The 23329-nt window shown below is 29.7% G+C and overlaps 2 protein-coding genes across 5 annotated transcripts in view; both read right to left on the bottom strand.

Moving 5' to 3' along the window:
* LOC122849215 (anoctamin-8-like) overlaps window positions 1-23329 on the bottom strand; it is a 317470-nt gene that overhangs the window by 165012 nt on the left and 129129 nt on the right. For all 4 annotated transcript variants that reach the window (XM_044147874.1, XM_044147875.1, XM_044147873.1 and 1 more), the window contains one exon: window positions 8055-8243. In XM_044147874.1, coding sequence (XP_044003809.1) covers window positions 8055-8243 — 189 coding nt within the window. The remainder of the gene's footprint in view (window positions 1-8054; window positions 8244-23329) is intronic.
* On the bottom strand, window positions 1812-5143 carry LOC122849241 (trigger factor-like). Its single transcript, XM_044147919.1, has 4 exons — window positions 3534-5143; window positions 3159-3198; window positions 2971-3069; window positions 1812-2877 (listed from the first exon to the last, which is right to left on the bottom strand). The coding sequence occupies exons 1-4, from the start codon at window positions 3612-3614 to the stop codon at window positions 2666-2668; spliced, it is 432 nt and encodes a 143-aa protein (XP_044003854.1). The 5' UTR covers window positions 3615-5143; the 3' UTR covers window positions 1812-2665.

A 23329-nucleotide genomic window follows, 5' to 3' on the forward strand; every position in this document is an offset into this window, starting at 1 on the left:
AACAATATTGTTTTAAATTTCTATAATGGATAACATAATTTCTTTTATTATCTAGAGTTGCCAATAATTTTGGAGTTTTACTGGTTTCTAGAGGTGGCTTTTCACGTACTCGTGCTAACGAAAAATCTTTATGATGATGATGTAAACTTGCAGGATTATGTAAATCAACCTCAAGAATGTATCCATATTTCGAGTTATCAGCAGTTGAATTTAATATTGAAATATCAAAGTTATCAATCCATTCAAATTTACAAGTTGGAAGATATTCTCTCATTGCTGCTCCATACATATTATTTAAATCAAAGTACATTAAAAATGACTCTTCTTCTTCAGGATTATATTCGTTTCCCATATATCGATTATTCGCTTTTCGATATCAATTTGACACTTGTGATAAACCACCTCTTATACCTTGTTCAATAAACAACATCATTTCAAGATCAGTTATTAATTCCAGTTTAATCTGAGTATATCTCGACATTGCACTAAAACTAGGTCCAGGTAGCGTATAATAATGTGCTGGATCTAACTTATATAAATTCAAACAATCAGCTCTGAAGCTTTCAAAAACATCAGCTAAAATGGCAACATCAGTTTGTAAATATAAATCAGAATATTCCCCGAGTGTTTTTATATTGAACTTTTGCCAAACATTCAGAGCATGTGCATATTTTATTTGAATAAAATTGATCTTTCGATAGAAGTGTTGTATCATCAAATTTTTCCCATTTATCAAGATAATCATATGGAAATACTCCCTTCTTTGTAATTGAATTGAATTCATCATCATTTTTACAGAGACTTTTCGTTAATGATTTTTTATTATCATCTAGATTATTTGATAATGAATCTATGGAACTAGCCATAAATCTATATGAGTCGATGAATCTGAATTTTATGCGGGTACCTTTGACAGATTTTTTGAATGAAATATACCTTTCTTCGTTGATTCCAAGTATATCGATTTTACCTCGGAACTGGTTTTTCAGTTTTTTGATGATGAAATGTGCATCATAGCCTGTGAGATTGTGAAATACTACAGGAATGATACATAATTCTTGATAATTTATATTGCATATTTGATGGGCGGCACCTCGGTATTCTGAGGTCCAATGAGAATGATCTCTTACTCTCACGTCATTTTTCGTGAAATTTTTATCACAAGTATGACATTTTTTAGCATTCAAAAATTGTAATTCTTTATCTCGTGTGAGAGACATTGGTTTAATATCATCTATTATTTTATTGACTTGATGAGCAAATTGTTCAAGCTCTGTAATAAACCATTTGATTGAATTTTTACCTCTATGAAGATTAAACTTGGAAAGTGAGTCATCATAACTACACTTTAAATACTATGCTGCACTATTTGGAACATGTTTCTGATAAATTTGATTTTTTTCAAGTTCTTCACTCTGCACTTTTCCCAATAAACATTCTAAATCACCATAAATTATAAACGGTGCCGTTAATTGATGTTTATAACTTTTAAATTGTAAAATATTATTTTTTTCAGTCGGTAATCTCATTGCACTTTTACATTTTTGACTGCAAAGTTTTTTATGATTTTCCCTCGATTTTTGAGATTGAAAATGACATAAGCAACGATCACAAATTATTTTCTTCCCATTATGTTGAGAAATTTGTGAGCTCACTAATCTCGATAAGTTTTTGATCCATGCAAAATGATATTGTGCCAAATTTTTCCGTGAATTAAAATCATTAACAACAACCACATCATCATCATCATCGTCTTCCGCTTCTACTTCTCTCTCAACCATTAAAAGATCAATCGTTTCATGATCTGATTCATTTTTCCTTATATAATATGATACAACCCTTTCTTTTTTATGTTTTTTATTTTTTTTCTCATCATCATCATCATCACTTTCGTCATCATCATCATCATCATCATCATCATCATCATCATCTTTATCATAAATATTAATTTTTAACTTATTTTGTTTTTCGAAAACTGTGATTCTTTCCCATGCTATCGGGAAAGTTATTCCGTCGCAATTTAATTTATCAACATGTTTTGTATAATGACTTACATGCTCACTATGGTAAGACGCTTTGTATAAACATGCTAAAACTGACCATACGAAACAAAAATTATCAGAATTTTTGACGTTTACAACTGAGTGAGATTTCAGTATCCATGATGGCATTTCAACGAAAGATGAATTACCACCTTGCAGTGGTATGTAATCATTTATTTGAATTTTGAGATGGAGGATTTTATTAGTTATTAAGAAATTTTATAAAAAATCCAAGGATTATAAAAATACTTATTGGTTATCAAAATTTTTGTTAAGACTCACCTGATATTTTTTATGTGACTATTTTGTCTTTGCAGCAGAACACAATGAAATGAGTTAGATGTACTGACATTTATTTAGCTTTATCCCCACTTTTTGATGACCACTAGCGACATCATCACACTAGCGCCACCATTTCATTTTTTTTAAACAACTAGCGACACAGTGTCATTTTCTTGAAGTCATTACTTGAAGAAAAAAAAATTAATGTGACTGAAAAATGATAAACAAATAATGAAACAGAAACATGAAAAACGTGAAAATAAAAAACCTTAGAATAGGAAATAATGAGAAAAAACAACATACTTGAAAATTGAAAATTATTTATTTATTCAATTCATTTTTCAAAAGAACATAGAATTTTGTGTCCACATTGGATCACGACAGATTCGACCTCTTCTAGTTATTTTAGACGGACTGTAGCAGCAATTGTACAAATCAGCATCCTCTAACCTCCCAATCAGATCCTCCTCTTCCAAAATCACTGTATCAGCATCATCATCATTATCGTCGTCGTCATCATCATCATATTCTTGTTCACGTGTATCCCTGGTTACTGTAGAAAGAAAAAAAAAACAACAATGAAAAATCTTCTCCTGAAAAATTATTGAAAATAAAAAAATCATCAAAAAAAAAAAAAAATACTTACAATGTATTGGTTCATCATCATCATCATCATCATCATCATCATCATCACTCACCAAGTTGATGACAGCTACATCATTTCTATTGCGCGTATCTCTTGTCACTGTAAGTGAAAAAAACAAATAATTAAAAACAAAAAAAAAAATAAAAATAAAGAACAAAAATTAGTTTTAGAAAAGAAAATATGCTTACAATAAAATGGCTCACCCATTTCGTTCTCCATCGCAGCAACCTGTAAAAAAATAAAAAAAAATTACTTAAAAATTAAAAATCTACCGAAAAAAAAGAAACGCAAAAATCTACCGAAAAAAAAAAAAAAAAAATACAAGGCAAAAAAAAAGGGAAACGCAAAAACTCTAAAAATCTACCGAAAAAAAAAAAAATACAAGACAGAAAAAAAAAAAAAAATACCGACAGAGAGAAAAAAAAAATACCGACAGAGAGAAAAAAAAAAGGGAAACGCAAAAACTTTAAAAATTTACCGAAAAAAAAAAAAATATATATATAAAAATTAGTAATTAATGAAATAATAGAAAATAAAAATATAAAAATATAAAAATATAAAACCTTCGTTAGTGCGAACAGGGACGGTAGCTTCTCCGGATGACTCCTGCTCCAGCTTATCTTGCTCCGACCTGGACATTGCATTATATCGGACCCTCAAATTTCTTTCTTGAAGTCTTGTCAATAGACCTACACGCTGGAAATAAAAATAAATAAAAATGATATAATATTAATTAAAAGAATAAAATGAATTAGAATAAAATACAATAAAATTAATAATAAAAACAAAAATGATTGATGAGAATACGTGCTTGCGTAATGCAATTTTTCAAGCATGTATTCTAACCAACCTTTTTGTTTTTCTTATCAAATTTATTGTATTGTTTTTTATGTTATTCCATTCTATTAATTTTATTTATTTTTATTTCATTAATTAGCAGTTTTTCTATTATATTTCCCTCTTTGCAAAACACGTGCGTGAAAGGAAAAATATAATAGAAAAACTGTTCATTTTATCAAATAAATAAAAATAAATAAATAAAATAAAATTAATAGAACAAAATAAATTAATTTAAAATTTATTAAAATTGATAAGAAAAACAAAAAAGGTTAGAAAACGTGCTTGCGTGATGCAATTTTTCAAGCATGCGTTCTAACCATTCTTTTTTTGTTTTTCATATTAATTTTATGTTTATTGTATTTTCTTTTACATAAAAAATTCGTTTATTTTTATTTATTTAATAAATTAGAGGTGTGGCTTTTTTTTTCTATATTAAATATTTTTTTCTTTGCAAAACACGTGTGTAAATCTCTTGATTGCACACACGTTCAGCGAAGAAAAAATATATAATAAAAAAGCCACACAACTAATTTATTAAATAAAAATAAATAAAATAAAATGAATTAAAAGAAAACTAATTAATTGTATAATAAATTGAATGACTTACCTTTTTATTGACTCTTTCACTCATTTTTTATTTTCCTTCAAAACTTTTCTCAAACAACTGCATACCTTGACGAATCGAACTTTAAGAAAATCGTGGATATTCGCAAAACATAGAGCGCTGACAAAACGAGACGGCAGCGCCCTACTAAACATATCATATAAACTCAAAGATAAAAACGGGAAATACATTACCTACATTTTGCGGGAATTTTGAAAATATCAATATTTTGGAAGTTATTAAATTATTAAATTATTATTATTATTCTTATTGATGAAAAAAATAAGAATATATTATAATATAATAATAACATATAAAATAATAATAATAAAAAAACATTACTTAAAGGTTACTCAAATTTATTAACAATACAACAAATGAAAAATAATAACAATAATTACCTTTGCGAAATGCAATATGGCGTCTTGTGAAAACACATTATGACATCTTCTGGACAATAATAATAATGTGATGCAACGTCATACTAATAGAAAACCAATATGACGTCAAAAAATCCAATATGGCAACTTACAGAAAAAACAATATAGCGTCTTACAAAAATTGGACCCCCATGGCACTATTGCCCCAATTAATTAATGAGAGGACCCCCGGTGGCAATTTGACCTAATTAATTAATTAATTAATTGACCTAATTAATTAATTAATTAATTGACCTAATTAATTAATTCAAGAACACCTGCAGCGATTTGACCTGATTAATTAGTTCGCGGACCCACTGGGGTGAGGCCTGGCGGATTCCGGGAAATCACCCGCGAATCACATCAGGGGTCTCGGGTCTTGCGGGCGAGGGGGCACAGCAAGAGGGGGGTGTCCCAGAACTCTCCTATATATACTACTCACTTCATACCCAACCCACGCCAAAAGATGTTTACACATCAAAAATACAGCTAAAGTCTACTAATAAAGCTTCGTCGATTAAGACATTGGCGGAATTATTCGGTCAATATTCACAAATGGGAGAATAAGAATATTAAATCGAATAAAGCCCAAAAAGTAAAAAAAATATGATGATTGCTTTTGGGAAAAAAAATTAAACAAAATGAGCATCTCAAAAGCCAATTCGATTCAGAACTTTACATTTTATCGCGAAATAACAATAAGTCACATTCAAATCGAAAACGTAAGTGACCTACGGAACACTGAAAATTAAGAGCGAGCGCCACTACATGCCTTTTTTTTCGAAAATTCATTTAGCCAAAAAAATGAACGGATAAGTCACATCCTTCCTTCGGCCATTTGTCAATAGCTCTTGATTCTTCAACTAGATAAACAAGCTATTGACAAATGTCTAGGGACCGGATGTGTCTCGCCTGTTGATTTCGTTGGTTGAATGAATTCTTGAAAAATTAACAGGTAAGCTACATCCATTCCTTAGCCATTGTTGATACCATTAGGCGGTTTTATCTCACGATAGTTTGTATATTCGATTGTGTAAGATTTAAAAGAATTACTCAATTTTTTTATGAATACTAGCTCATACTCACGCTTCTCGCGGGTTTCTCCGTGAGTTTTTTTTTTAAACCAAAAATTATAGTCCAAAGTAATAGTGAAAATAATTATACAGGAAATTAATTTAATTCATTAATATTAAAATAAATTGTAAAAATTCAAAAAAAAAACCCTATTATCTCGAGAATTCTACAACTGATGAGAGCTAAATGGAGGCAGGGGCGAATAAGGGGTCTCTGGGAGCCTGAGTTTTTTAATCACTTAGATTTAGAAAATTTTAGATTTCATGATTTTCAATATGTTTAAAATTATATGATGCCACATCACATTTGTACCCCCGACATCATGAGAATAAAATTCAAAAATAGTAGCCACAATCGTTTGAGTAAAAAAAAAAACGGAAATCAAGAAAATCATAAAATTGGTGATTCTAATAATTTTTTCACGCTTTTCCACTGATCGAAATATTCTTAAAGAATTCCTTGATCGCGTTTATACCGCCAGAGACAAAAACTAATATATCAATCAATAAAAACATCCTAATAACTCAAATAATAAACTGAAAAAAAAGGAAAAAAAAAATCTAAATAAGTAATTTATAAATGTTTATTCTAAAAAACTAAATAAACATCATTAAAAAATTAATTCGAATTGACCGCTAATGTAATGAATAACAAACTAAAAAAAAAAAAAAAAACAAAATAATAAATCACTATATTTCAGCTAACTTCACAATAAACAAAAAAAATAATAGCAAAATAAAAACCTTTTAGTGTGAAATTAGCTAAAATAAAGTGATTTTTTAAAATAAGAATATTTCACATAGTTTGTTTATTAAAAAGGGAAAAAACGAGTTTCTTTTCTATATAAAAGTAAAGAATTCTTGTTCTAATGTTATTTCACTCCTTTCGTTCAATCTATCGCAATATGTAAAGAAACTATTCGGGGAAAGATCTCGAGTTTTCAATTTTTTAAAAATAGATAAAATTAAAGAAAATCATTCAAAAGAAAGAAATACAGTTGCTCATAAGAATGCGCGTTTATACACGTATATGTAGGTAGTGGATTGAAGAAAAGGAAGAAATAAATAGAGCGAACGTGACAAAGAAACAAATGCGAAATCGGGCATTCTTAAGGTTGCTCACAAGGGACATAGTCGTACTATTATTTAGGCTTGGAGGACTCGTATACCACTACGTTCATTTTGTGGCCCCTCTTTAAAAATTTTGTGACGCTTTTGCCTTAAAAATCGTAGTGTGTGTGTAAACAGATAGGCACCAACACTATTCCAGCAAGCAAAATGGAAATCGTGAGACACTGTATTTTTTTATATACTACCACTACTACAGCGCATCATTGTGTATGTCACGTTGGTGTATAACACCCCGCTTGGCAAGTGAAAAGTAAACAAGGAGAAGAGAGCAGTGTTGCCGGATCGCAATTCTTCCATGTCCTCTCGTTGCGAGAAAGACGAAAATTTCAAAATTTAACATTAAATATTTTTAAAAATCAACGTCAGAAAAAATTCAAATTTTTTAATCGTATTCGTCTTGCCGAGCACTACAATTTGATAGTAATTTGAAAATTTTTTAGTGAAAAACGAACTCCTTAAAAATAATAATGTACGGTATATCAACTTATAGTCCTATCCTCGCGTATAAAAGTTGTCAACTTTGACATTATTTATCTCAAAAAAACGACGTCAGAAAAAATTGAAAAAAATTGAGAGTATAGATATTTATTTCATTTGAAAAATGAGCCAAAAAAAAAAAAAATTGAGTGACGATTTAATTATTTATAAGTAACCTTAACAAAATATTTATTTTTCAGTAAAATCTTGAACCTGGCTTTTACGAGTTCAATCGTTAGATAGGTCATCAGATAAAAAAATATTGATATTAATGAGGAAAGTATAATTGTAGTTTTGATTTATATTCATTATTTGAATAATCAAAAGTTTGTGACGGGTTACCCATGCAACCTATTGATACTATTACTCGGTAAGTCATCTCGCAAAAGTGATTTGAGTCTCTACTGAGTCCCTCGATAACTATAAACAAGTTATTTGCGGTTAGGTTGAAAATTATTTCTTATCTGTCATGCAACTATATATTACTGTGTTACATACATTTCATTCTTTTATCTGCTTTACTGACTCTAACTTACTTACCCAGTATATGACACCCAATGCAGTAGGAACAACGAGACACATAGTATAATATCTTAACCATGCAAAATGCATCGTTATCTTCACTCCAAAATACTCATATATATCATCGATAGGTTGAAGACTCAAAAATGTCTGGACCCAGTGTTTCTGTAGTTTTTCGAGTTTCGGAATTTCATGAAGCGGGAACACCTAGAAACAAAAACAATATCATATTAAGCAAGCTTTTAAAAGAAAAAAACCTGTATGGAATTGTGAACGTGCTGTCATATGGAAAAATTTTATGTTAGTTCAATTTTTATGATATCTATTTTTGAAGACGAGTTTTATGAATTTATTCATGTAGATTTTCTCATTACTCGTTAGTTGATTTTCTCTTTCTTAAAAGTTATCTACAAATAAGAAACCCTGTATATTCTACAACATTTAATTATATCATTTTAATGTGGGATTTTTCATATCTTATTGGTCAGTAATAGACTTGCCCGGAAAAAATTTGATTCTATCTATCATTTTAACGTAGAATTTTTCACGTCTTATGGCTCAAGTCTTATGTCTCGTGTCTCATGTACATATTGTAACAAATTTGATTATTTCGTCAGTTCTCGAAACAAATAATCAAATGATAGCTCGATATAGGTCAATAACTCCGATTATTCATTCGTTGTCGTTTGAATTATTAATAACTAATGGGAGTTAGTTGTTAATAATTCGAAGGGGTCTCGGCTGAAGTGACTATAAAGGTTCAAGTCTAGCCATCTGTTGAGTCAGTGTTATTAATGCGTACAGATTCGATGTCATAGAGATAGCTAACGAAGGAGGATCTTGTCTGTGCTCCCGAATAATTGTTTTGTGTAATAAATAGTAAAAACGAAATGATTTGTTCTTTGGTTATCTTTTTACCTTCTTTTCAGGTTAGAGATGAATAAAGGTTCAATTGATATCTTCTTGATTTCGGTTCTCGTTTTGTATCTTGATATCTCGATTGTAAGTTTCTGTTCGATATATCAGTCGTCTCGATTCTAGCTCTCGTAGATGTATCGTTCATTTGTTCACTTGTTAGTAATGGATTTCTTAAGTTTGGTTTTTGCCGCAATGACGACTTGTCGTGGAAGGCTTGCCACTTCCATTCGAGCTGCGCAGAAGTTCAGTGCACTGGTTGGCTTAGAGTAAAAGTACGGCTACCTTTGAAGAAAGGTTTTTTGGAAATATCTCTGGTTCAAAATCTCGGAAAAGAAAATAACAAGTAGGTCCCTCTGTTTCTCGTGATGATAAGGATCTCTCTAACACCATGTTGAAAGCTTTGGTTAATACAATACATGACCCCGCTGAAAATCTCAAATCTGTGAAGACTCAATTAGCAAACTTGGAGCCTTGTCCTCGAGGAAAGCCAAGAAAAGATGGCAGTTGTGCTTTATCAGCAAGTAGAATTGCTTAAACCGTTCAGGTTATCAAGCCAATTTCGTCATCTGAAGACGACGCGTTTTCAGAAGTTCTTAACCCACGATTACATGATTTGTTAAACTATCGTTTAAAAAATGATGAAACAGTTGCTGTGCCTGCCCTGCGGGGGGAATTTTAATTTCTTTATTGAAATTCGTGATTAAAAATTTATTTTATTCTCTATTGTTACAATGATTATTGTTACAACTAAAAATTATTCATCATTTTGTTTGTTCCTTCCATATTTTCTTTAGTAAATTTAGTATCTTTACTTGGTTTATTAAATTTTTTTTATTCAAATTTTATTTTACTTCATAATCACTGTCGTCTGCTAATGTTATTGTTCTTTTTTTTAATAACCGTCCTGTCATTGCATATATAAATTCTACTTCATTTATTGCTATTATGACTGCGGTGATATCTATATAATAACATTATCAGCATTGAAAAACTTTTTTTTTTTTTGCTAAAATAATTTTACCTACACATGAATTATTTGGTAGATGGTTTCTTGTATTTTTTCAATTCGAAATTAATCTTTATTATATTTTCATTTTTCTCATCGTCTTCGAATTTTATATCAGCCTCTGTTTATTATCTTTTGTTTATTAACTTTTCTCACTAATCCTTCAGTGATCATATATATTTTGTTCAACTTGAATAATTAATAATTTATCATATGTTAATAATTTTCCTTTTCGTTTTATACATTTTGTTGATAATGGTACCTCAATCAATCCATGATCTTTATTTGCAGCTTCTCCAAAAAAAAAATACATCTTATTTTGTCAATCTCATCACATATGTTCATCGTAAATTTTTTATCAGTTCCTCGTTCGTTTTTCCATTCCGTTATTTCACTTTTATTTATAATTCGTGCTCAAATTGTATCACTGTATTGAATTTTTAATTTAATTTTTTATGTAAATTATATTCATTTCTAATTTTTGACTTACCATATTGTGTTCAATTTTAAATCTGTTATTTTTTTAGTTTTCTTTTTGATCAATGTATTTTTTGTTGTGTTTTTATCACTCAATTTTATTTTTTTTTCTTCATTTTTGGATTGTTCCCTTCTTGTTTTCTTTTACCCATTTCGATTTTATTGGCTTATGATTTCAAAAATTTCGTTGTATCTGTTCTCAAATTGGTTAAAAATGATAGATGTTTTTTTTTTTTTTCTATTGATGATGTGATGTTGTTGCATTAATTTTGTTTTTATTTTTATGTCATTAATTTTTGGTTATTATATGTTGTTTTTAATTTGACTGAAATGGATTCTGATTATTCTTCACATTATTATATCTTAAGTCACATATATTGTATTATTTTCTTCTGTTTTTTTTTAAACTTGTCATTTCATTTTTATTTTTTTTTTGTGATTTATTTGATAATTTCTTCAGATTGCCATTCGCATATTAAGAGGGGGTAACATAATTGAAATCATATTTTTTTTTCATATTCAGTGGTTTTTCTTTTATATTTTTTCATATTTATCATATTTTTCGTTATATTCAGTGATTTTTCCATGATATTTTGCTATATTTTCCTATATTTTCCTTTATGTTTACTGATGTTTCCCCGATATTTTCCCATTTCATCATGTTTAGATTAATTAAGGGTTTTTCGAGGGATCCACTATGGTTGGAGGGGGGGGGGAGAATTTAATTGATATGTTCCTATATTTATCGTAATTTTTCTTATATTTACTGATTTTTCTTTGATATTGACATATTTTTTTCTACATTTTCCTTCATATTTACTGATATTTTTCCATGTATATCGTATTTTTCTTTATATACGCAAAATTAATAGATATAATAGAATAAATAAATTAAATTCAAAATGTGATAATATTGTTAATAATCAAATTAATATTTTTAAATCTGATGTAAATACATATTGTATAACCAGTATCATACTGGAAATCGTTAAACTACTCAATGGTCAAATTGGTATTAGTTACAGAAGTGATCCTAAGAAATATTCAAATACTGTTGAGGATACATTAACGAGTGATCACTGTGGAATTTTATAAATAATATTAGAAACGACACTCGTATACCGTCATCTTTTATAATTATTAGCAAAGAAACCAGTGATCTTCAAACAATATTAAACAAGTTTGCACTATTTTTCTCTAGTACGTTCGAACCTATGAGTAGTTCTGACATTAATTACATTAATAACTTAAAATTAAGTAACACAAAAAATAGTGCACTAAGACATATTGGTGATATGGACGGTTTTACAAGAGATGACATTCTTACTAATTTAGCCAAATTACCTAACCAATACTCAGCAGGTTTAGATGGAATACCATGTAACCTGATTAAATACTGTAAAGATGTTCTCCTTGAACCTTTAACTTTCATATGCAACTTGACATTATCACAAGGTTTGTTCCCAAGTAAGTGGAATGTGGCTAAGATTGTCCCGGTACACAACAATGGCAGTAACGGCATGATAGACAATTATAGACCAATCTCTGTGCTATCAGGCCTCTCTAAAATACTTGAAATCTGCTTATATGGTAGAATTCATGGATTGTTTTTATCAGTAGTAGAAGACAATCAGCATGGTTTTTTACCACGAAGATCAACAATAACCAATCTTTTAACAGTAAATAATTATATTTATGAAGCCCTTCATGATAAACTCCAAGTTGATGTTATTTATTTAGACTTTAGTAAAGCTTTCGATAAGCTCAATATTGTTGTTCTTATAAAAAAGCATAGGCCTCTCTGGTCAAATAATTTCTTTATTAACATCTTACCTAGTTGATCGTTCATCACAAGTCACATACCTAGGCCAGTATAGTACTGCTGCAATATTCTGTATTAAACTAGTAAATAATAAAATCTATTGTCCACAGTTACTAGAATCTCTACCTGTATGGATTCATAGAGGACGAAATGATAGAAAAAACTATGTGTTATATCCACCAACTGTTAAGTTTAATTTGGATAAATGTACACTAATTTTTATTATCATTAATAGCGTCAATGAAATTGCGAGTACATTCAACGACTTTGATTTGTTTCACATGCCATCCATATCACGTGTCTTATTGTTCCTTAATAGGGACACACTAAATACCATATGAATAATGAGTCAAATTATAATAATAATAAAAAATAAAAAAAAAAAAAAAAAAAAACTGCACATATAATATAATTTAAATTATTATTTATCGTTTATAATTCATAATTTATGTAAATCTCCATACGATCTTCAATTGAGTAATTTATTTCACAAATATCTGTTGATACTAATTCTGAGAAAACACATTGTAAAACCTGTAATTCTTTTTGGGCCACATAATGAGCCTTCATTGAGCTGCGTGGCTATGAATAAATAAAATGAAATAAAATAAAAAAAAATATATACAGTGATTTTTCTTTAATATTTACTGATAATTTCCATATTTATCGTATTTTTCCATATATATCGTATTTTTCTTTATATTCAGTAATTTTTCCTTCATATTCACTGATATTTTCTCATATTCATCGTTTTTTTCTTCATATTCAGTGATTTTTCTATATTTTCCTTCATATTTAATAATGTTTTCCATATTTATCGTATTTAGATTAAGGGACTCAGAAAATTTTCGGCGGGGAGGGGGGGTCTACCGTATTGGGGGGGGGGGGGGATCCAGATAAAAAGCGAAAACATTAGGAAATTAAAATTCCCCAAAAAAAATTAAAATGTTTGAAAAAACAAAACAATAGAAAGAATAAAAGACAGTTAATATTTCAATAAAAATATATTTTGCTATTTTATTTTATTTTATTTTATTGTATCACTACATAGACCAGGTAACCCAAAGGGTTGACGTTAGTAGTCACTAATTTGATGGTTGACAATTGTTGATCAATTAATTATGTTATGAGTAAAGTAGTATGTACTCAATATTTAATCGTATCTATGCATATAAACTTGTAATATAACAATGGTAACGAGATGTGGTTGACCATTAATATAATCTAAAAATTCTAAAATTATAAATACATCAATTATTAGGCTTCAAATCAAGTATTTACAACAGTACGGTATACAAATAATAAATAATGTAATGTATGACTTCATGTTAGATGTTTTTATATACTAGTTTAAATTATCAGTAAGTTATATATTTACAAAGTGTGTAACTTGAACAATATTGGTAGTAGACGATTTTATTGCACATTCGTTTAGTAACACCTCCCAAGACATAGACATCAATGCACCCAGCGAGAGATCAAAGTTAATTGATTTGAAATTGTGAGTGAACTGTTGTTCCGAATAATAAGGTGATTGATAACGAGAAGGGGTATTTACACATTTTGTTACAATAAAATCCAGATTTATATAGTGTAGCGATATTCATCGCCTACCTTAAAAACCCATCTTATTTTATTTGTTAGACTTTCCGCCGGTGATATTATTTAATTATTTATTTAATTTTGTATTTAAAACTCCAGCTGATGCAGAGAATATTTATTTAAAATACTATTTATTTATTTTTTTTTATTTTTGTTTGATAGAAATCCGGGAGAACCCGGTAATACGTATTTTGATTATTATTATTATTATTTGAGACTCCAGCTTGATGCGGAGAGTATACTATTCAACGAACTATATCAAAAAGAAGAGGGGAGTAGTATAAGAATTCAGACTACGTATTGTTTTAGAGTAGCACAAACTCTCTCTCTGCTTTGGGACTCCGAGCTGAACAGTCGTTCTCTCTGAATAACCAAGTATTCTGAGCCTCTATGGGTTATCCCTGAGAGTAGCCTCGTGTTCGTTTTGGTTATGTTTGACTTAAGTTAGTCCTGGTCTTGTTTAGCTTTTGATTATTAATTTCGCGTGTATCTTTGATTTAAATTAATTATTGGAGGTTTGTGACGACGATCTACGATTAAGTTGATTTAATTAATTTGGATTTTTGGTAGAATAACGCGTAAATTAATTTTCCGATCACGATTTTAGTTTTGCTTTTGTATATGAATATCTTTTGAGGCTATTTACGGATTTAGAGTCGATTTACTGGCGGTTTGTGTAAGCAGATTTCGATTAAGTTGAGGTATTCTCGATTCTAATTTTTGGTTATGAAATATGCTATTTTGGATTTTTGATACGTTTTTAATTATGTTTTGTATTTTATTATTGAGATTTTGAATATAAATGTTAATTTACTGCTTTGCTTAAAATATTGTTTGTTAAATTTATTCTTCAATTTATTCTCACACACAACTTTACCCGTCCCTCTCTCCATAACCCACACCCTGAGCGACCCTGAGGTTTTCCTCGAAGACTGAGCCTATGGAAGGTTTGTTTCGATTGAGTTTCTGGTGTTAATTTTGTGCTTTTAATTTTCGATTACGACTACGATTTGGTTTACGATTTCGACTACGATTAAGATTATGTTTGAGTTTCCGTTCCGTTTCCGTTACGTTGCAGTGTTGCAGTTGGATTTACAGCAGGTTTTATGGTTCTACTCCGATTTTACTCATTTTACTAGTTATTATTGTTATTATTGCGTTTGAGAATTTATTGTATAATTTTGAGTTACGAAACTACGATTTTCAGTTATTATTATTATTATGTTTCTCATTTATTAATTTTTGGTATTATTGTTTGGCCTAAAAATCGAATAAACCAATAATATATTTAATATTTATTTATATTTATTTATAAATATTATTTAAAAATATTAATTCCCATAGCAACGGTCCGAGAAGGTAGCTGACTCGAAATGTCATGTTACAATAGTTACTCAAGTGATAATAAATAATAAAGATATCAAAAATATGAAAATATAATAACCCAGACCAATTAGAATCAAGTAATATGAGTCTACTATAATAGTCGTTGTTGTTGTTGTTGTTGTTGATGTTGTGATATGGACATAGTATTGTCGTTAAGATGTGTAATCTTATTTTTAATCACGTAGAAGCCATTTACCTCTCGTATGCACAAAATTGTTTCTCCAGCTGCCAATCTTTGATTTAATAGTGCTTTTATTTGTTGATAATTCTGCTGCTGCATCACAGTCTTGTCTCTGGTGAACACAGCATTTTTCAGATAGTCTTTCATATCTGGCTTGGATTTTAAAGACATCAACTCCTGTAATAATATATTACAGTCAGCAGGAGTGTTGCAAATGATTTTTAAAGGTCTAGGTTTATTAGGATTATTTATTTTGCCAATCCTAATGACCTTGACCGTACCTGATGCTTGAATTGCAGTAGCTGAGTTAGTTAAATGTATTAAATAAGCGATGTTATGTGTGTCATCAGTTTGTCTGCCAGCAGCTGTTGGTGCTGATGGCTCATTTAGATTAAAAACAACTAGATTATTTTTTCTATTAAATCTGTCTTCAACTTAAGCAATAGTTAGCCAAGAATTATTATTCAAGTCTTGCCTGATTGTTGCTATATCATTGGCATTATTATCCTTTTAAGAACTTTTAACAGACCCAGCAATGCATCTTTTCATTGAGTAAGGATCCCGAGGCAGTGTTGCACAATGTATGAATAGGTATGCCAAAGCCAATAACAGATATATGGGTGATAAATATAATTCAGATAAAGAAGGATCATATATCATGTATTTTGATGTAAATAATTTATATGGTGCAGGCATGAGTCAATATCTTCCATATGGTGACTTTCAGTGGGAAAATAATTTAAGCATTGACGTGACAAAGATATCTGATGAATCTGAGATTGGTTATATTTTAGAGGTTGACTTGGATTATCCAAAAAATTTACTTCGATATCATAAAGATTGACCATTATGTCCAGAACACTTTACAGCACTAAATTCGGAACAATCGAAATTAATGACAACATTATATCCAAAAAAAAATTATGTGATACATTATAGAAATTTAAAATTATATTTAGAGCTTAGTATGAAATTAATGAATATCCATCGAGTGTTGAGATTTGAACAAAGTCTATGGCGCAAAAAATATATAGATGTCAATACTGATATGCGTCAACAAGCGACCACAGACTTTGGCAAAAGTTTTTTCAAATTAATGAACAACAGTGTATATGGAAAAACAATGCAAAATATAGAAAAGGAAAAAGATGTAAAGTTGGTGACAAAATAGGAAGTTCGCTATGGAGCCAAGTCATTAAATAAATAAAAAAAAAATTTTTAACATACATTGTTGGTTCATTTATTATAATAATATTTTTTGATTTTCAGTAATATATAAAATAAGAAGAAAATAATATATATACAATTTTTTTCCATGTACATTATTTGATTTAATTATTTATTTTTTTTTTATTCTTTTACATATTGTTAAAAGATAAATATAGGATTAGTAAGTTTACTGGCATATTGAATAAATATTAAACGAGCTTGCGTACTGAACCACTACTTAGATTATATTCAACAATTCGATCACGTGAAAACAAAGGATGAGATGATGCTTGAGCTGAAATTGTGTTGTTGATTCAAATTCAAGTCGAATATCTACTGGTCGAGATTTTAAAAATTCATTTTGCTTTGAACAATCTATGACAATAAGTGGACGTTCTTTCAAAAATTTTTGTCTTGTAAATAATGGTTGTGGTGTTTCTGTGTCATATTAAGAAGCTTGAAAATATGCAAACATATCATATAATAATGAGAATTGATTATGAGCAAAATCAGAATTCAAATTTCCATAAGGATATGATTGTGAATTTAAAAACAGCTCAACATCACGCAAGTTACAATGATCAAAAACACTTGAATTGTTTGTTACAGTGTTTTTTCGTCCTGTTTGGAAGCCTAAAATTATGTATCTTGGTTTTTCCAATTGTGTTGAAGTTTTCACACTCCAATTTTGCTTTGTAGTTGCAGGTAATAGTGGATACTCGTGCAATTCTCATGTACGAAAACTGATTGCGATGGATGGATCCTTGGCAATGTAATATAAAAGTTGAATTTTCTTCTTATCAGACACTTTGATATATGGAACAATCTATTCCACGTTTTGAAATTTAATTTGTATTTTTTCACGACTTTTTCCTACCGCAGGTTGTTCTTGTAGAGAGGCATTCACATCACTATTTGCTTTTATAAGGATGAGTTCATGTTTTGCATTGATAATTATTTTTTTATATTATTCTTTAGCAAATCCTAGCAGCAGGCTCAGTGGTATTGATATATCAAAATAACCTTTCGAATCGAATAATGATTCTTTATCAGACATTTACCATCCGGCATTTTCCAATAATGATACCTTTAATGTGTAGTCGAATTGTAATAGTTTCTCCACCGAAATACAGAATTTCACCATCTTGATCGACAATTTTTAATTGCAATTGATGTATGAATACATCAGTTGCTCGCACTGTGACTGGAAGATAAATGACATGAGATGGTACTTCAACAATTTTGTATCCTGGAGGCACAACTGAGAAAAATTCATGTATAGTTTGAACTTTGAACTGATTCACATATGCACCAGTTGTTATATTACACTGAATTTGACCTTTAAGGTTGTTTTTAAATCGCATGACCGGGCAACATTTTGAGTTCACAAGGGTACTTACAAACGTATGTTAAATAAAAAAATTATAGCGCCCCCTTATGCCTAAAATCTTTTCACTTTACTGATGCGTCATAAGTAGTGTGAGTGTTGCCGGCTTAAATTTACAGACACTAATACTACTCTAGCAATAAACATTCAGGGGGAGGTTCCAAAACCGTACATTTCTTGTAAGAGAAGGATAGAAGAAGAGATGGAAGATTGAGCCAGAAGAGATAGAGAGAAGGATAGAGCTAGAAGAATAAAAACGAACGGCAGTATTGGAACGTACCCCAAATTTTCAATGTAATTCAGCCGGCCGAAACCCGTAAATTTAAAAAGTAATTGGCCAATATCTTTTAAACGGCACTGAGGAAATGGATAATTTTTTTTTCATTGATTTCGTATTTGTAAAGTGTACAAATCTGTAGAAAAAAATCAAAATTTGAATTGAGAGTTTTAAAAGTACAAGCGCAAACGTACCTATACTCCCTATGCTTGCCTGTTAAAGTTGTCAACTTTGACACTAATTATCTGGATTTTGACGCAGAGGAAAATTACGAAAAAATTCCACCAAATAGATAATTATTTCATCCAAACATTAAAATAAAAAAATCGAAAATTAAATTGCGGGAATTTCGTTTGAAAACAACCTTAATATGGCAACAGGCAAGTCAGATTTACGTAGAATATCAGCTTCGAGGATTCGTTTTGTAAAACCCAACAATCTTCCAATCGAGTCTTCTAGTTCAAAATGAATACGTTTGTTACCTCACTATGTAGTACATTATTATTTGGTATAATACTAATAGTAACGTCACTCTGACATATTGATTTTTAGATATATCTTTCAATATCCTCAATTCCATTACTTCCTGTTGGAATTGTAATCAGTTTACAACATTTAATGTAGACTTTATTGTTACCAACGTCAATATTCGGTATAATTCAATGTTGTAAACTCGACAAGCCCGATAATTTTCATTTGCTGACAACTCAATCAGCGGGAAGTATTGTGTTTCAAGAGTCTATGACCCGCCCGACAATGTCAAAGTAAATGAATCATCCTTGACTACTGATTATTCATAGTCTCTTGCCAGCCAGAAATTTGAGACATAGATGACCGCAAACAATCGTATTATAATTTTGATATTTATAATTATATTTAATGCTACCAACAACGAAATAATTATTCAGCTCTTGTGGAGGCTTCAAATCACCAAAGCTATCCCAGGTAGAAATTCAGCCGCGAATCGACATCGATCGAAGCTCAATTCCGAGCCTCACGCTCGGATCGACGTCGGAAGCGAGCTCTTTTCGATGTCGGAATGTTACGCTATTCGACGTCGAAACGAGACTAAAACGAGGCTCAAAAAAAAAAAGTTGAAAAAAAACTCAAAAATATTATTATTCAATTGTTTTATATAGTTTTATTGTAAATTATAGAAAAACGAATAATTATTATTTATAAAACAACATAATTAATGAATTTTAAGGTATTTTTCTATTCAGTCTCGGCGTTACCGGTTTTTAGCCTTGATTCGACGTCGAAACGAGACTGAAACGAGGCTAAAAAAAAAGTTGGAAAAAAACTTAAAAATATTATTATTTAATTGTTGTATATAGTTTTATTGTAAATTATAGATAAACGAAAAATTATTATTTATAAAACAACATAATTAATGAATTTTAAGGTATTTTCTATTCAGTCTCAGTATAACCGGTTTTTAGCCTCGATTCGACGTCGAAACGAGACTAAAACAAGGCTAAAGGTGGAGCCACAATCATGCGCCGATTCATACTGCGGATCTTATGTTCGTTAATTTTTTATCTCATTTATAACATCAATTTCATTTGTTAATGAATTAAAATACCAAGGAAAAGCAGTACTTAGAAGAATAAAGTTGCTTGTCCTATAATTCAATTGGCTACATGAATTTCTTAGCTACATCTTTTCTTAAGCTACTGCTTTTTTTGGATAAGCTTTTTTGTCAAAGTAAATTACATGTAATATATTTATGTAAAAAAAAAAATAATGTCCAAGGAAAATCAGTAGCTAAGGAAAAGATGCAGCTAAAGAAAAGATGTAGCTAAGGGAAAGATGTAGCCATAAAAATTATGCGGTAAGCAACATTTATTTTATAGCTACATTTTTTTTCCAGCTGCTGCTCTTTCTTGGACAACTTTATTTTTTAAAGTAAATGATATGTAATATATATATGTGAGAAAAAAAAATGTCCAAGGAAAAGCAGTAGCTAAGGAAAAGATGTATCTAAAGAATCGAGGTTGCCAAAGAGTTATATTTTAAGCAACATTATTTCCTTAAATTATAATTCTTTGGCAACCTCGATTCCTTAGCTACTGCTTCTCCTTGGACATTTGTATTTTTAAAAAATAAATTTTCATGTATTTAATTTATAAAAGAAATAAAAATGTCCATGGACAAGCAGTAGCTAAGGAAGAGATGTAGCTAAGAAATTAATGTAGCTAGAAAAATTATGCGGTAAGCGACATTTATTTTTTAGCTACATCTTTTTTCTAGCTACTGCTTTTTTTTCAGACAACTTTTTTTTTTGGAGTAAATTACATGTAATATATTTATGTAAGAAAAAATAATGTCCAAGGAAAAGCAGTAACTAAGGAAAAGCAGTAGTTAAGGAAAAGATGTAGCTAAGGAATTGAGGTTGCAAAAGAATTTTATTTTAAGAAACATTATTTCCCTAAAACATAATTCTTTGGCAACCTTAACTCCTTAGCTTTATCTTTTCCATAGCTACTGCTTTTCCTTGGACATTTGTATTTTTAAAAAATAAATTTACATGTATTTTATTCAAAAAATAAATAAAAATGTCCAAGGAAAAGATGTAGCTAAAGAAAAGATGTAGCTAAGGAAAAGTTGTTACTAAGGAAAAGATGTTGCTAAGGAAAAGATGTATCTAAGGAATTGAGGTTGCAAAAGAATTATATTTTAAGCAACATTATTTCCATAAATTATCATTCTTCGGCAAACTTAATTCCTTAGCTACATCTTTTTCTTAGCTACTGCTTTTCTTTGGACATTTTTATTTATTCTATGAATAAAATACATGTAAATTGATTTTTCAAAAATACAAATGTCCTAGGAAAAGCAGTAGCTAAGGAAAAGATGTAGCTAAGGAATTAAGGTTGCCAAAGAATTATAATTTAAGGAAATAATGTTGCTTAAAATATAACTCTTTGGCAAACAATTCCTCAGATACATCTTTTCCTTAGCTACATCTTTTCTTTAGGTACTGCTTTTCCTTGGACATTATTTTTTCTTACATAAATATATTACTGTTTAGCACAAAGCTTATTGTCTACTTGTATGTTAGGATTGGCAGAGTAAAAAAATAAGGCGCCGACGTGGCTTTGGAATTGCTTGATAAATTTAACTAATAAAATTGTATTTATTTCACTTAACACTATTATTTACACTTATGATAATTATTTAATGTTTTCATAAAATTATACACTTAGTTTTTGTCTTAAAATGACTGTTGCTTACCGCATAATTTTTTTGGCTAAATTAATTTTTCAGCTACATCTTTTTCTTAGCTACTGCTTTTCCTTCGACAATATTTTTTTTTAGAAATATATTTTCCTTAGTTACTGCTTTTTCTTGGACATTATTTTTTCTTACATAAATATATTACATGTAATTTACTTTAAAAAATAAAGTTGTCTAAAAAAAAAGCAGTAGCTGGAACAAAGATGTAGCTAAAAAATAAATGTTGCTTACCGCTTAATTTTTCCGGCTACATTAATTTTTTAGCTACATCTTTTCCTTAGCTACTGCTTTTCCTTGGACAATATTTTTTTTTAGCTACATCTTCTCCTTAGTTACTGATTTCTATAATTTACAATAAAACTTTTTAAAACAATTAAATAATAACATTTTTAAGTTTTTTTCCAACTTTTTTTTTTAGCCTCGTTTTAGTCTCGTTTCGACGTCGAATCGAGGCTAAAAACCGGTTACGCCGAGACTGAATAGAAAAATACCTTAAAATTCATTAATTATGTTGTTTTATAAATAATAATTATTCGTTTTTCTATAATTTACAATGAAACTCTATAAAACAATTAAATAATAACATTTTTGAGTTTTTTTTCAACTTTTTTATTCTTGAGCCTCGTTTTAGTCTCGTTTTGACGTCCAATAACGTAACGTTCCGACATCGAATAGAGCTCGCTTCCGACGTTGATCCGTGCGTAAAGCCTCGATCCCCGAGTCTAATTTCTACCTGGGATCGAAATAAATGAAATCATTGAGCCGTTTTTTGTATGCAACCCAATGTGTACTACCACCGTCTTTATCATCAAGATTTATAATTGCCGATTCATTTTTACGAGGACCAGTTATTGGTGAACCATTTCTCATGAAAACTCCTCGGAAATAAGGAATTTTAAAAGCTTTGGCGTATTTGATGATATCAATATTCGTGAGAGCTCGATGTGGTAGCATTACAAGTTTTTTTTCTTATCTATTTTTTTTTGCGGGCTCTCAAAAGAGACCGAGTTCTCTTTTATGAAGAGATAAAAATAATCTTTTGCCCAATACAATTGATTCCACTTTCTTATTATGACGTTGATTTTCTCGTATTAATTTTTTTGCTGCATGTACAACATTTATCGTCTTTGAAATTGTTGCTGCACCACCCATCAGAGCACCAGCACTTCATCCACTTTAATAGTGGTATTCAAAATGGTAATATACTACCATCACTGTTATTTTCTTTATTCAATGGGAGATTTTTCACTAACTTTTTTGACAGCAACAGGTGCACTTTCCAGAACGGTCTTTATTGGATCAGTGATTCCAGGTCCTATAGATTGTTTTGATATATCTATAATCCTGTTGAGACTTGTTAAATTCTTTTTATTGTTTCGTTTTGTAATTATTTCATTTTTTTTATTATCTTTTTCAGTTGTTTGTATTTCTTTGATTTTATGATGATTTTTTTTATTCTTTTTGATATTATTTAAACCCATACTTAGTTTCGTTCTCAAATTCATTGCAGTTGTTACACCCCAAGCTACAGATCTTTCACCAAGTGACAAATCTTCGGCAAATACACGTTGCCAAGCTTTATCGGCAAGTCTTTCATCAGATTTATGTCGTTCTTCGAGATTGTCAGGATTTTTTGAGTAGCTTATATCATGCTTACGACAATGTTCATCCAATGGATTAACATCGCGATCACCACGAGCTAATCTTTTATCGAACTTTGTACCCGGACCACAATAATTATACTGTGTAACGTTTAGTTTAAATGGCAGGCTATTGATAATACTGTTT

Source organism: Aphidius gifuensis, linkage group LG2 (assembly GCF_014905175.1).
Source record: "Aphidius gifuensis isolate YNYX2018 linkage group LG2, ASM1490517v1, whole genome shotgun sequence".
NCBI classification, from domain to species: Eukaryota; Metazoa; Arthropoda; class Insecta; order Hymenoptera; family Braconidae; genus Aphidius; species Aphidius gifuensis.